We start from the raw sequence: 13,664 nt of genomic DNA, 5'->3' as shown, positions 1-13,664 counted from the left end.
TCAGTCAGGGCATCAAAGGATATGCCAAGAAGACAGATGTATAGGGTTAAGTGGGATCCAGGATCAGCCACGATGGAATGGCAGAGCAGACTCAATAGGCTGAATGGCCTAATTCTGCTCCTATGTCTTATGGTCTTATCTAATACCAGAAAGCATGAATTCAAGGGAAGAGGGTGTAAGTTCAAAAATATGTGGGGCAAGTATTTTACACAGAGAGTGATGGCTGCCTGAAATGTGTTGCCTGGGATGGTGGTGGGGCAAAATGAGAGAGGCATTCAAAATACTCTTAGATTGGCACTTAAACATGTAAGGACTGGAAGGATATGAACATTACACAGGCAGAAGGGATTAGTTTAGTTTGGTATTTGATTACTTATTTCAATAGTTTTGCACAATATTGTGGGCTGAAAGGCTTGTGTTCTATGTTCTACGATGAAAAGTTGTACAATATGACATTGCATATTACATTTAGAGCATCCAAGGGATCCTACTCAGCCTAAGTTACAAGAATTAATTTTACTGAGATGACAAAAGACAGAAATAACCAGGGGAACTATAATTTTTTTTTAAATCTAAGTATCATTGCTTACGTGAAAAATAAATGGCTCTAAATTACACCTTGAGGAGTGGTCAAGATAATTGTGTAACATGTTCATCCAAAATTCTTCTTACTATCTCAAAATGAGGTGTTAACCTGTTTAAAATAAATGTTGACACCTATTCAGGCAGTAGGGATTAACTCCAGACTGGTGTACTTATCAGGATCTATTTCCATACTTTTACTCCTTTTTTACCTTGCTCTGTTTCACTGTATACTTCGGTAGTTATAAGACGTCTAAAAATTACTCTTATTATAAAAATCTGCACATGTGGTATTGGCATTAACAGCTGCTTTCCTGTCTGTCTACTTACGTAAAATAACAAGCTGTTACGGTGCATAGCTCTCAACACAACAGCTGTTACAGCTGCACTCTACTATTTCATCTCAATTCCAGCAGTCAACACAGCGGCCAGAAGCAATGCTCCATACATCACCTCTCCTGTCTATGCATCTCTGCCCCTTGTACTTAGACACTTAACACTGTAATGGTGCCAATTTCAACCCACAAAAACTGGGGGACAACACACATTTGCAGAGTAACTTTTGACCAAAAAGTTAAATAGTAAATTTATTATCAAAGTACATATATGTCACCATATACAAACTTGAGATTCATTTTCTTGCAGGCATTCTCAATAATCCATAATAGAACAATAACCACAATAGAATCAATGAAAGATCACATCAACCGGGCATTCTACCAGTCTGCAAAAGGCAACAAACTGTGCAAATACAAAAAAAGAAAAAAGAGAAAGAATAAATAATTAAATGAATGAATAAGCAAGCAAATAATAACTATCAAGAACATGAGATGCAGAGTCCTTGAAAGTGTGTACGTAGGTTGTGGGAACATTTAATAATGGGGCATGTGAAGTTGGGTGAAGTTATCCCCTTTGGTTCAAGAGCCCAATGGCTCAGGGTTAATAACTGTTTCTGAAATTGGTGGTATGAGTCCTGAGGCTCCTGAATCTTCTTCCTGATGGCAGCAGTGAGAAGAGAGCATGACCTCCCTAAGGAGAGGGGATCCCTGATAGTGGATGCTGCTTTCTTGTGACAACGCCCCTTCTAGATGTGCTCAATGGCAGGGAGGGCCTTACCCATGATGAAATGGGCTGTATCCACTAATTTTTGTGGGATTTTCCGTTCAAGGGCACCAGTGTTTCCATACCAGGCCATGATGCATTCAGTCAGTATACTGTACTGTCCACCATACATCTATAGAAGTTTGTTAAAGTTTCAGATGCCCTGCCGAATCTTTGCAAACTCCTGAGAAGCCTTGCTGAGCGATCTTTGTAATTGCACGTACACTCTGGGCCCAGGACAAGCCCTCTGAAATGATAACACCGAGGAATTTCAAACTGCTGACCCTTTCCACCTCTGATCCTCCGTAGAGGACTGGCTCACGTACCTCAGGTTTCCTTCTCCTGTCAATCACTAAATGTTCAGTTTTAATCATGGATCCTGTTCATATTCATATAAAATAAGTTGATTTTTCCATTAAAATGTAGCACCAACTACAATCTCAGGAGAGTATTTTCACAGTTAACAAGGTACTTCAAAATATATACACACTTATATAGGAAACATGTTCATGCATAAAAAGGTCTCACAGTGGGTTAAGTGACCAGTTAAACTATGTTCAATGACATTGATCGATGAGTAAAGCTGAACTCTTGATCTCACAAATGATCTTGTCATGGCCCTTGTACCTTACCTGCCCACCTTCGCTGCACTTTCTCTGTAACTGTAACATTATAATCTGCGTTCTGGTGTTGTACAGGGCCCCAAACAGTCCTTCCAGGTGAGGCAACACTTCACCTGTGAGTCGACTGGGGTGATATACTGCGTCCGGTGCTCCCAATGTGGCCTTTTATATATTGGCGAGACCCGACGCAGACTGGGAGACCGCTTTGCTGAACATCTACGCTCTGTCCGCCAGAGAAAGCAGGATCTCCCAGTGGCCACACATTTTAATTCCACATCCCATTCCCATTCTGACATGTCTATCCATGGCCTCCTATACTGTAAAGATGAAGCCACACTCAGGTTGGAGGAACAACACCTTATATTCCGTCTGGGTAGCCTCCAACCTGATGGCATGAACATCGACTTCTCTAACTTCCGCTGATGCCCCATCTCCCCCCTCGTACCCCATCTGTTACTTATTTTTATACACACATTCTTTCTCTCACTCTCCTTTTTCTCCCTCTGTCCCTCTGAATATACCCCTTGCCCATCCTCTGGGTTCCCCCCCCTTGTCTTTCTTCCCGGACCTCCTGTCCCATGATCCTCTCGTATCCCCTTTTGCCTATCACCTGTCCAGCTCTTGGCTCCATCCCTCCCCCTCCTGTCTTCTCCTATCATTTTGGATCTCCCCCTCCCCCTCCTGTCTTCTCCTATCATTTTGGATCTCCCCCTCCCCCTCCAACTTTCAAATCCCTTACTCACTCTTCCTTCAGTTGGTCCTGACGAAGGGTCTCGGTCTGAAACGTCGACTGTACCTCTTCCTAGAGATGCTGCCTGGCCTGCTGCGTTCACCAGCAACTTTTATGTGTGTTGCTTGAATTTCCAGCATCTGCAGAATTCCTGTTGTTCTGGTGTTGTTTCTCCTTTTGTATTACCTCAGGTAGTTATGCTTGGAACTACCTGTCTCAAGGGAATGCAAAACAAAGCTTTTCACTGTATCTCAGTACGTGGAATATAATAAACTAATTACCAATAAATGTACCCCTATACTCCTTGTTCAATAATGTCATAGCATCTTATATGTCCACACAAGGGATAAATGAGTCTACATTTGGTCACTGAAATACTGACCACTTCTGTGTTGAATCAGACTTCAACTTCCAGTTTCTTCAGCCATTGAAGTGTTTATTCAGAGTGTGGATCCTTTCTGCCTTATCTCAATCTGTGACTACTGCAGCTTTCTGCAAAATATTGTGCCCTTTGAAATTCAGTGCATTCATTCAGGTGGATTAAAGGACATTTTTCCACACGTTATATGAGTTGCAAATGAGTGCCTATAAATAGTGAAACAATGTTTGGTCAGACAAGAACTCAATATTCTGCTGGACCATGTACCACACCAATGTGACCATTCTGAAGGAACTCAGTGGGTCATACATCATCTGTGGGTGGGGTGGGGGGGGGGTGTGGCTGTGGAGGAAGGAATCACTGATGGTTCAGGTTGTGACCGTGCATCAGGACTGGGAGTGGAGAGGGAACGTGGCCAGAATAAAGAGGAGAGGAAGTGTAATAAAGGGGCCATTAGCTGATGGGTGGATCAAGGAGGGATGAAGGATGATGGGCAGATGCAGCAAGGTGGGAGAGTGAGATAGGAAGGGTAGGGATGGGACACAGATGCAGGTAGGTGATAGGTAGAAGCAGACAAAGAAAGGAACAAGACAGATGGGGAGGGGAGGATAAAAGATCCACATGGCTCCAATTGCTTTTTACTTTTCGTTGTCTATCTGCTTCCACCTATCAAACGCCTTTGACGCCCAACCCCACCTCTCCTTCTCCCCCACCTGGTTCTATCTGCCCATCATACTTCACCTCTTCTCTATCCACCAGTCTTACGTCTCCCCCTCTCCTCTTTATACAGGCTGTATCCTCTCTCCGTTCTTAGTCCTGACCCAAAACATCAACAATTCCCTTACCCATGATGTTGCTTGACCAGCTAAGTTCATCCTGCAGGTTGCTTGTTACTCCAGATTCCAGTATCTGCATTCTTTTCTGTCATCATTTTAAGCACTTTTAATCCTGTGTCACATGGCTCGATGCGTTATACTATCTACCTGTGCAAAGTCTTTACCACTGTAATTTTGACCTTGATGTTTATAGTTGAGGAAATGATTTACCATGATACTTCACTGAGCGAGGAGGAGAGGTCACGGCAAAGAGTGTGCTGCTCAGACATCCAGTGTCCTCTTGGAATGATGATTGGCAGATGGAATAGTTATGATAATGATGTATTGATACTCATCTACTGGTTCCATCTGTACAGGGGGTCAGCAATGAGAGTGGTATCAATATTCAGTGCCTTTTCCAATTTTGTCATGTCTGTTTCTTGGCTAGTCTTTTAAACTGATGATCAGTCAAACTAAAAATAAGAGTATAAACCACAAAGACTGAAGAGCCTCTCCCCACCACCCCGCCAGTAACACCAGTCAGTAACACCAGTGCCTTTAAATTTATGTACCTCAAAAATTCCATGTACAACATCTAAGCAAAGTATGTATACTGACAATGGAAAACTGGCAATCCCACCATCTTTCAGCGTGGCATCCAAGTGTCTATGTGCTCGCCTGTTGAGTAAGGCGTGACTGTGACATAAATGAGGGTGAACTTCAAACTGGTCACTCTGTGAGACAGAAGCACCAGCAGCCCTTTTCAAACATCCTGCATCAAACTGTGAAAGCAGAGCAAGGCAGCAAGCCACCAAATCTGAGGTGTCAGGGATTTCCGGGACAGATTGCCCGACCTTGGGAGTTACATAATCTATGGGATGCAAGTCAAACAGTTCATCTGAGAGGAGGAAAAGGCTGTGACATGTTTAATTGAAAATTCTCCATGGTACTCTACTACAAAAACAGTCCAAATATTAAACAATGCTGTAGCTGTAGTGCTGGCATTTGCTGAATAAACAGACTGCATGATGTTTTGTAGTGAATAAAAAGGCTAGTGTGGTTTACCTTAATAGTTGCAAGTTGGCGTAAGGTAATCTTTAAAGCTAATAAAATGACCTTGGTGGTCACAGTGCTATGAGGCAACAGTGGAAATGGGAAGTAAAATGTTTGTCTTGGTATGTTGTACAGAGAATTTATATCGTAAATTATTTCAAATGTTTCTTTTACTGCTAATGACAAACACTCCCAGCTTGTACACCTCTCCTGAGTATATGAAGTTGCAGCTGTGGTGAAAAATTATCTTGATTATCATTTAAAGAATGCATATTTAAATGTTATGCACAAGCTGGAACAAGGATTTTATTTAGCAAAGAATTACAAGGCTTTAATTGTCTTTAGGGCTCTATTCCTATTTTAAAAACAGGAAAATCTGCAGATGCTGGAAATCCAAGGCAAAACACAAAATGCTGAAGGAACTCAGCAGGGCAGGCAGCATCTATGGAAATGAATGAACAGTTGACGTTTCAGGTCGAGACCATTCGTCAGGACCAGGGCAAAAAAAATCAGGAGTCAGAGCAAGAAGGTGGGGGGAGGGGAGGATGAAACACAAGATGGCAGGTGATCAGTGAAATTGGGAGAAATGAGAGTGTGAAGTTAAGAGCTGAGAACTTGATTGGTGAAAGAGCTAAAGGGCTGGAGGAGTTGGGATCTGATAGGAGAGGATAGAAGATCATGGAAGAAATGGAAGGAAGAAGAGCACCAGAAAGAGATAGGAGAGAGAGGGAAACAGGAATAGAGAATGATGAAGGGGGGCAACCACCAGAAGCTGGAGAAATTAACTCTATTCCTATTGCTCACTTTGTATTGAAACTGCTCAAGAATAACAATATTTAGTAAAGCTGGAGGCACCTACCAAACTTATTTCTCTGACATTAGCATATAGCTGAATCTGCACAGAGTAAGATCCCATTAATATCACAAGTTTGGTTAGCAATGTGGAACTCTGGGTCTTAGTTAGTCCAGAGCCTCAGAAGCTCTGTCTTTTCTGCTCTAACAAAAGAGTTAATTCACTTCTCAAAAGCAAGTAGGGAAGGAAATAATGAGACTAAATACCATTTAATACATCAGAAAGATCAGAGCCCTCTCTGGGGGTTCCATTTGTTGGTTCCATGATAAATTGATAAGCTATCCTTTTGTTCAAGGTCATTGACTGAAATGGACACAATTACACAAGTTGTTTAGCTGTGAGCATGACCTGTACCCTGATTGCATAAGAACATAAGAAATGAGAACAGCATTAGGTCTTTTGATTCTGCAAGCTTGTTATACAGTTCAGTACAGTCGGTCTGATTTTTAGGGTTGAAACGGAGGATGAACCAAGGCATTACTAAATGGTGCAACCTGATAGGTACTGAAAGCAAGAATGGAATAAGGCCAGTGCTCCTCACAGATTTGCCTGTGTCATACTACATCTTTTAATTTTTGCCTTGAGTAAATCAAGGATCTCCATAATATTTGGCAGTATAGAGTTCCAAAGCCTCACAAGCCTTTGAACAAAGAAATCTATCATCTTAGTCTTAAGTTGTTATTCTAATTATTATCCTGAGACCTCATTACCCTGGTTCGAGACTCCCCTAGCCGGGTGAAACATCCTCCTGCCCTGAACCTAGTCTTATAGAATTTAGCACATTTTGTTCCTCCTTCAGCAGTGGACACTAGTCATGTGCAAGCTGCTACCTGTGCTCTGCAATAATACAAGGTAATGGAGAAAACCCAGATGGCAGTTAAATATCCAGTGTTTGTGCTACTCCCTGCCTGTCTGGTCGTACTGTAAGCATATTATTAAATGTCTCCATCTGAAATTCCATCACAAAAAAGATGAATTGCAATAAAATTGCCAATATCATTGTAGCAACTCCAAAGATTTAAGTGCTGTGTTGCAAAATTGAATATATTCTCACATACACAATTTGCCATCCCATTTAATGGATGACAAAAGCGTTGCATCAATATTCAACCCATTTTTTCCACCATAATGATTCCTCTTTCTAACAATGGTGTCGTTTTTCCCTAAAATGCAAAATAGTCCCAAGGTACAGCAGCCAGTAGTTTTTGGTCTTATTCATAGTAGCTCTATGGGAGCACACTCACAAACAAACCAGGTACTCAGCTATGATGGCAGAACCTTGTCTCTGGCCAATTCCATATAATCGACTGCAGTCAGCAAGGAAATTGAATAACTCAGTGCCCATGCTCACTGCATCACTCTGCCCAGTGGTCTAAGTATAACCAAAGCCATACTTGTTTCGGCAAAGTTTAAGCCCACCACCCCCCTCCCATATTACCTTTGTTATTTCAATAATTTCATTAAGCTTTTACACTGAAACAAGAGTATAGGTTCTGTAGTTTTTTTTTCAAATGATGCATTATAATTTTCTGTGACTTGCTCACTTACCTGTCTCTCTGGTTCCCACTGATTGGTAGGATGTCTGTTGTACAACTCCAGCAAAGTGATAACCCATGTCTTATTCTTAAGTTTTACCCATATCGTCTCTTTGAATGATCCATCCATGATATCCCCTGTAACTACTGATACTATCTCCCTAATCAGTGGTGTGACTTCTTTTGCGATACCCTCTGTCATATCATAATAATAAAATTTAGTAGGAGACACACTCAAGTTAAGGAAGTATTTTATACAAAGCTTGATTTGTAACTTTGATGAAGAATTGTAGGACTCTCTGCAGTAGATTGGCTGTGAAATGGGACATAGCATTGTGGTTCATTTCTTGGACTAATAATCAGCAGTCCAGACTTCTAATTCAGATACATGAATTTATGTCTCACAACAATTTAAATTTTGTGCAAATTAAGTTCAAGTTAATGAATTATCTAAAGTTAAAAAGCTAGCATCATTAATAAAGATTAAGAAATCACTACTTCTGTGAAAGCCCACCTGGTTTACTGGGGTCCTTACCCACCAACGTGGTTGACCCTTAACTGCCCTAGAAACATCCTAGAACATGGAGAATAATTCCGGTCTTGCAATTGCCCATGAATAAATACATTAAAGAAAGTGTTGTTACATTAAACTATAAACATATTAATGTCTCATTCCGTTCCTATCTTTATAGACCGTTGGCTGTGATGAGATACTGGGCTCCAACAAAGTCATGGACAGATGTGGTGTTTGTGGAGGTGACAATACCACATGTAAGGTGATATCTGGAACCTTCAAGCAATCCATCATGTCCGTGGGATACCACAAGATTCTCGAAATTCCTGAAGGAGCAACACAAATTAACGTCACTGAGATGACCAAAAGCAGAAACTATCTGGGTAAGCTGTCTGGCTTCTGCACATATTCATTGAGCTTAACTTATTCACAGCGTCTTGTGCCAGGCTTCCCCTAGCTTCCTGCTCCTGCACTCAAGTGGAATTACCCTTCTACATCCTGCCATGCTGATGAATAATCAGAACCTGCTGAAGGGCCTTGAACATATTGCAGAATTTTGAGGCCAGAGTTTTGTTTCAAGGTTACCTATTTTCTTATTAAAATTCAGTCAATCCATCTTTAATGATTCCTGCATTTTAATCAAACAGTTCACAATAGATACAGGTCTCCACATGTAACAAACACCCAACTTACATACATCCACATATAAGAGTGAGTGGTTTGGAAACCAATGATATGGGTTAACCAGCTGCTGTGGGGTTACAGGCATTGTCTGCCATATTTCTGACTTGTGAACTGTTCAGGAATGGAAAACTGATGTTATCTGGGGTTGGCCTTTAATGATTAAAGTATCCTGCTTTCGTGACAGTCTATTGTTATTGGATTCTCAGTTCCCGCATTCTGTTTTAATATTATTCCGGATTCATATCATAGTTTGTAGTAAATTTGACAGAGAATATTTCGGAGTCTCAGATAGTAATTGTCTTTGAAATAAGTATTGACATGTGTTTTTTGCATTTACTAAAGGATACATGTTCTTCAGTTGACTGATTGCTATGGATTCCTTTGCACCACTCAGTATTATTGAGTAATTGTCAAGGCTGCTATAAATTGCTTCCTATCAAGACAACTCTTAAAAGCATTATGTGATATCTGAGGGTGATCTATATATTATGGCAAATGTCAACATTTAGATAATTGTCATTGAAATATAAGAAAGTTGACGAGGGTAAAACGGTGGATATTGTCTATATGGACTTCAGTAAGGCCTTTGACAAGGTTCCACACGGAAGGTTAGTTAGGAAGGTTCAATCGTTAGGCATTAATATGGAAGTAGTAAAATGGATTCAGCAGTGGCTAGATGGGAGACGCCAGAAGAGGTTTACTAAAATGTTGCCTGGGTTTCATCTCCTAAGTTACAGAGAAAGGTTGAACAAGTTAGGTCTTTATTCTTTGGAGCGTAGAAGGTTGAGAGGAGACTTATAGAGGTGTTTAAACTTATGAGGGGGATTGATAGAGTTGACGTGGTTAGACTTTTTCCGTTGAGAGTGGGGAAGGTTCAAACAAGAGGGCATGGGTTCAGAATTAGAGGACAAAAGTTTAGGGGTAACATGAGGGGGAACTTCTTTACTCAGAGAGTGGTAGCTGTGTGGAATGAGCTTCCAGCAGAAGTGGTTGAGGCAGGTTCTATGTTGTCGTTTAAAGTTAAATTGGATAGATATATGGACAGGAAAGGAATGGAGGGTTATGGGCTGAGTGCAGGTCGGTGGGAATAGGATAGGGTAAGAGTTCGGCATGAACTAGAAGGGCCAAGATGGCCTGTTTCCGTGCTGTAATTGTTATATAGTTATATGGTTATATATATGCTCTTCTTCTGGCTAATCAGGTTGTCATTTTCAAATTGTTTGCTCCTCCCATAGTCATCATTGATTCAGGGAGGCCATTTTCTGATACCTTATCACTGGCAAAAAGGTTGGTCAGTTCAATGAGCATATTGGGCTGTTGCAGATATGTTGCTAACTATTTTCAATTTTCATACAGTAACTACCCCCAGATGTAAGTAGGTTTGAAGGATAAAAATCAAAATTAGAAGGGGTAGAAAAATCATTTTAGTAAGAAAATTTAATTTGAATCAGAATGGAGCAGAAATAAAACATGATTGGAAGTCTGCCAACCAGAAAAGAAGTGGAGACATCCACAATAAATATGTGAACTTGGTCCACAGCAGGAAAGGGGAATGAGTTTTGAATAGGTGGCAGTCCATGTGCAATATACCTGTTATTTTTATCTGTTAGGTTCACTCAGGTATAGCATAAAAGAGGAATTCTGTAAATAAATAACTTCCGGTTTATATCATGACCATTTAGCAAAATGTCTGATTTATGCTGCACTATGCAGGAATGAAATAAGCAAAATGCGTCTCTGCCAGAGACAAGAAATCTGCAGATCCTGGAAATCCAAGCAAAATCCTGATGAAGGGCCTCGGTCCAAAACAACGATAGTTTACTTTTTTCCCATAGAAGCTGCCTGGCCTGATGAGTTCCTTCAACACTTTCTGTGTGTTGCTTAAATCTCATACAGGTTTTCTGATAGCTACATCCTTTGCTCTCTTTCATCCAGACCAACAGCCCAGGGGTTGTCTACATCCTTATAAGTGACTGTACTATACTGTAATTGAGACCATCCATTCAAATATGTGATTTCTCCCATTTTATTGTCTGCTACAGTTACTACTCTTGATCTCCACCTACTGTAAGTAGGAAATCTCTTGGAATGATGATGACCATTTCTAAATCCATAAAGGGTTTCTTCCTTTTGTGCGGCACCTTCTTCTGGAAGAAGAGTGAGAATATGTCACTGTGATCTGTTGAAGCATGGTGATCATGCCTGTGGTGTGCATTGTGTAGGAAAGTTGCAGCAGGTATTGGGGGAAAATGGATACCAACTGGGAAAGCAGTGTGGATGAAGAATTGTGGTTTTGTTACTGAAGGGAAGAAATGGGACCTGGAGTGACAAGGCTTGCACTATAAAGTGGTCTAGGGTTGTTAGAGTTGTAAGAAAGCCATACAGGAGCCACTTTACCCAAGCAGCTGTGGTGAGGTCATTTAATTTCATATTATATTGCTGACAGGTCTGTGGTGTCAGATTCTTGGCACTCCCATATTAAGTAGTGTAAGTAAATTCACTTAGTGTATGTGACACCCTTGATCATATTTCTGGATCCTGTACACAATTCTTTGCATTTGCAAAGGACAATATTCTTTCAAAAGTTCTTATAATACAGCAGAACAATTAGCTGTGAGTGTGTTTTTTCAATGTCTATAATACATGCATGTGCTAAATGATGGCATTTGCTTGTGAAAGTGGAAATATTTTTTGAGTTTTTTCATCTTTACTTATTTTCCTTTCCTAAAACATGATGAAATTGCAAAGGGTTAGAACTGATTATGTTTATTGATTAAACCTAGAAGATTTTTAAACTCAGGTCAATAACTGAGACATTAATCCTACACCTGCCCAGTACCTTGACTAATGATCACATCTCATTAAATGACAGTCCTCATTTGTACCAAAGCTGCATATTTCTCCATTTTAACTTCCAGATTATCTCATCTAATAACTTCAATTATTTTCATTAGGCTATCATTTTGTTTCTCCTTGGATGAGCCCTATCTGTTACATCATCTCCTGATGAGTAAGCACCTTCAGTATGAAGTAAAAACGAGGAAAATCTGTAGGAATCTGCACCTCCCATAAGGAATATTGAATATGCATAGCTTGGATCTTATATCATCCACTCTCTTTGCCAGAAACCATAGGAGGTTTCTAAACTGCTAAAATATTTTACTTAACCGCCATAAATATCTAATCTGTTGGAAAATTGTAATAGTATTTTAATAGCTTCATAACATTTCTGGGATCCAAGTTCAGTTGCAATTTATCATGCTTTTTGTCACATTTGTTAACAGGTTTTCATTTTCATTTTGTAACACTTAACTCTTTTATGCTGCCCAGCTCCCATTTTCTCAGAATCGGTTTTCCTAATTGGATTCAAGGTTCAAATTACATTTATAATCATAGAATGTTTGCAGTATACAACCCTGAGATTTGTCTTCCCACAGACAGCCACGAAACAAAGGAAGAAAACCACAGAACCCATTCAAAGAAAACATCAAACCCCCAATGCACGAAAAAAAGAACAAATTGAGCAAATGGCAAAAAAAGAGTGAAAAACACAGAATATAAGATATCAAACAACTAATCATCAAAACAGTCCAAGCACATTCAGTTCAATCTTGCACTGTGTCATTCATTAACTTCAGGCCACAGAGCTACTCCACCCTGGCGTGAGGATGCTATTGACTGCTGGGATCCAGAGTTGACTTGGGAAAAATCCATTCCTTGAAATGTTTCATTATATTGTGTAGATCTTCTCCACAGTGTCCTTGATTCAACTGGGGGCCTATTTTTAAGTGGGTGCATTTGCATGTCAGTTTAAATTTAAGCACCATGGCAAAACTGGGAGATTCTGGTACAGTGCCCCATTTATGTTGCATTTGGATTTAGAAGTCAATGCAAACTAACATCAACTCACTTTGTTTGGAGACTAATAAGAACATGCACTGGTAGATGGCAAGCCAGTCCACAAGGAACTCACTGATCAACCTAGGGTAAGGACAAGGATAAACTCAAACAGAATGCTGAGAACTTCTTCCTGGTTTCACAAGAAATAAAATGAACTAATAGTTCTGAGGCTATTCTGGTCCCATAAGATGGATGTTGGAATGGGCTGGTGGGAAATTTGTTACCATTTTTCCTCTCAGTTGTCTAGTAAAAATTATATTCTGAGCCCATTGGTGGTATGGAGACCTGATACACCATTTGTAACAGATCCCATGGGCATGATACAGAGATCGCCGCCTCCTGTAAAATATAAAGCTAGCGAATTTCAAGATTGCTAACCAACTTCAGAATTTTTGGATTTAATAGTCAGTTCAAGCCTTTACTGTGAGATCATGTTTTAGAAGTTGGAGACACTGCATTGAAGGTGTTTCAGCATCCTTGGCATCACATAATGGATTTATTAAAGGCAAATTGTCTCCAGCTAACATGAGTTTTGTTACAAAGTACAAAGAGTGCCAAAAGGGAAATGCAATTGATATGGTACATATGGTTTTCCAGAAGGCATTTTGATATGATGCTGTATAATAGCTTTGTTAACAATATTCAAGGCCATAGAATAAAAGAAGCTGTAGCATTAAGGATAGAAAATTGGTTGAGTAGCAGGAAACAGAGACAGTGTTTAGTTTTTCGCCAGAAAGGAGGAGGGTATACCCTAATGAGCTGGTACTAGGATCACAATATATATAGAAATGATTTGGGCATTTGAATAAGTATGTAGATCGAAGAGGGATACAGGTAAAATGTAGGCAGATGGGACTAGCTTTGATGGGCACCTGGATCGACATGGGTGTGTTGG

The 13,664-nt window shown here is 40.2% G+C and overlaps 1 protein-coding gene across 1 annotated transcript in view; it reads left to right on the top strand.

The window, feature by feature from the left end:
* The window catches only part of adamtsl7 (ADAMTS-like 7), a 553,762-nt gene that overhangs the window by 463,299 nt on the left and 76,799 nt on the right, over positions 1-13,664 (top strand). Inside the window, exon 7 of the mRNA XM_072256321.1 lies at positions 8,364-8,568. Within this exon, the coding sequence (XP_072112422.1) occupies positions 8,364-8,568 (205 nt within the window). The remainder of the gene's footprint in view (positions 1-8,363; positions 8,569-13,664) is intronic.

This window comes from Mobula birostris, chromosome 4 (genome assembly GCF_030028105.1).
Source record: "Mobula birostris isolate sMobBir1 chromosome 4, sMobBir1.hap1, whole genome shotgun sequence".
In the NCBI taxonomy this organism is placed as follows: domain Eukaryota; kingdom Metazoa; phylum Chordata; class Chondrichthyes; order Myliobatiformes; family Myliobatidae; genus Mobula; species Mobula birostris.
Note: the sequence above shows the minus strand (reverse complement) of the source record. Positions and strands in the feature narration are given on the sequence as shown.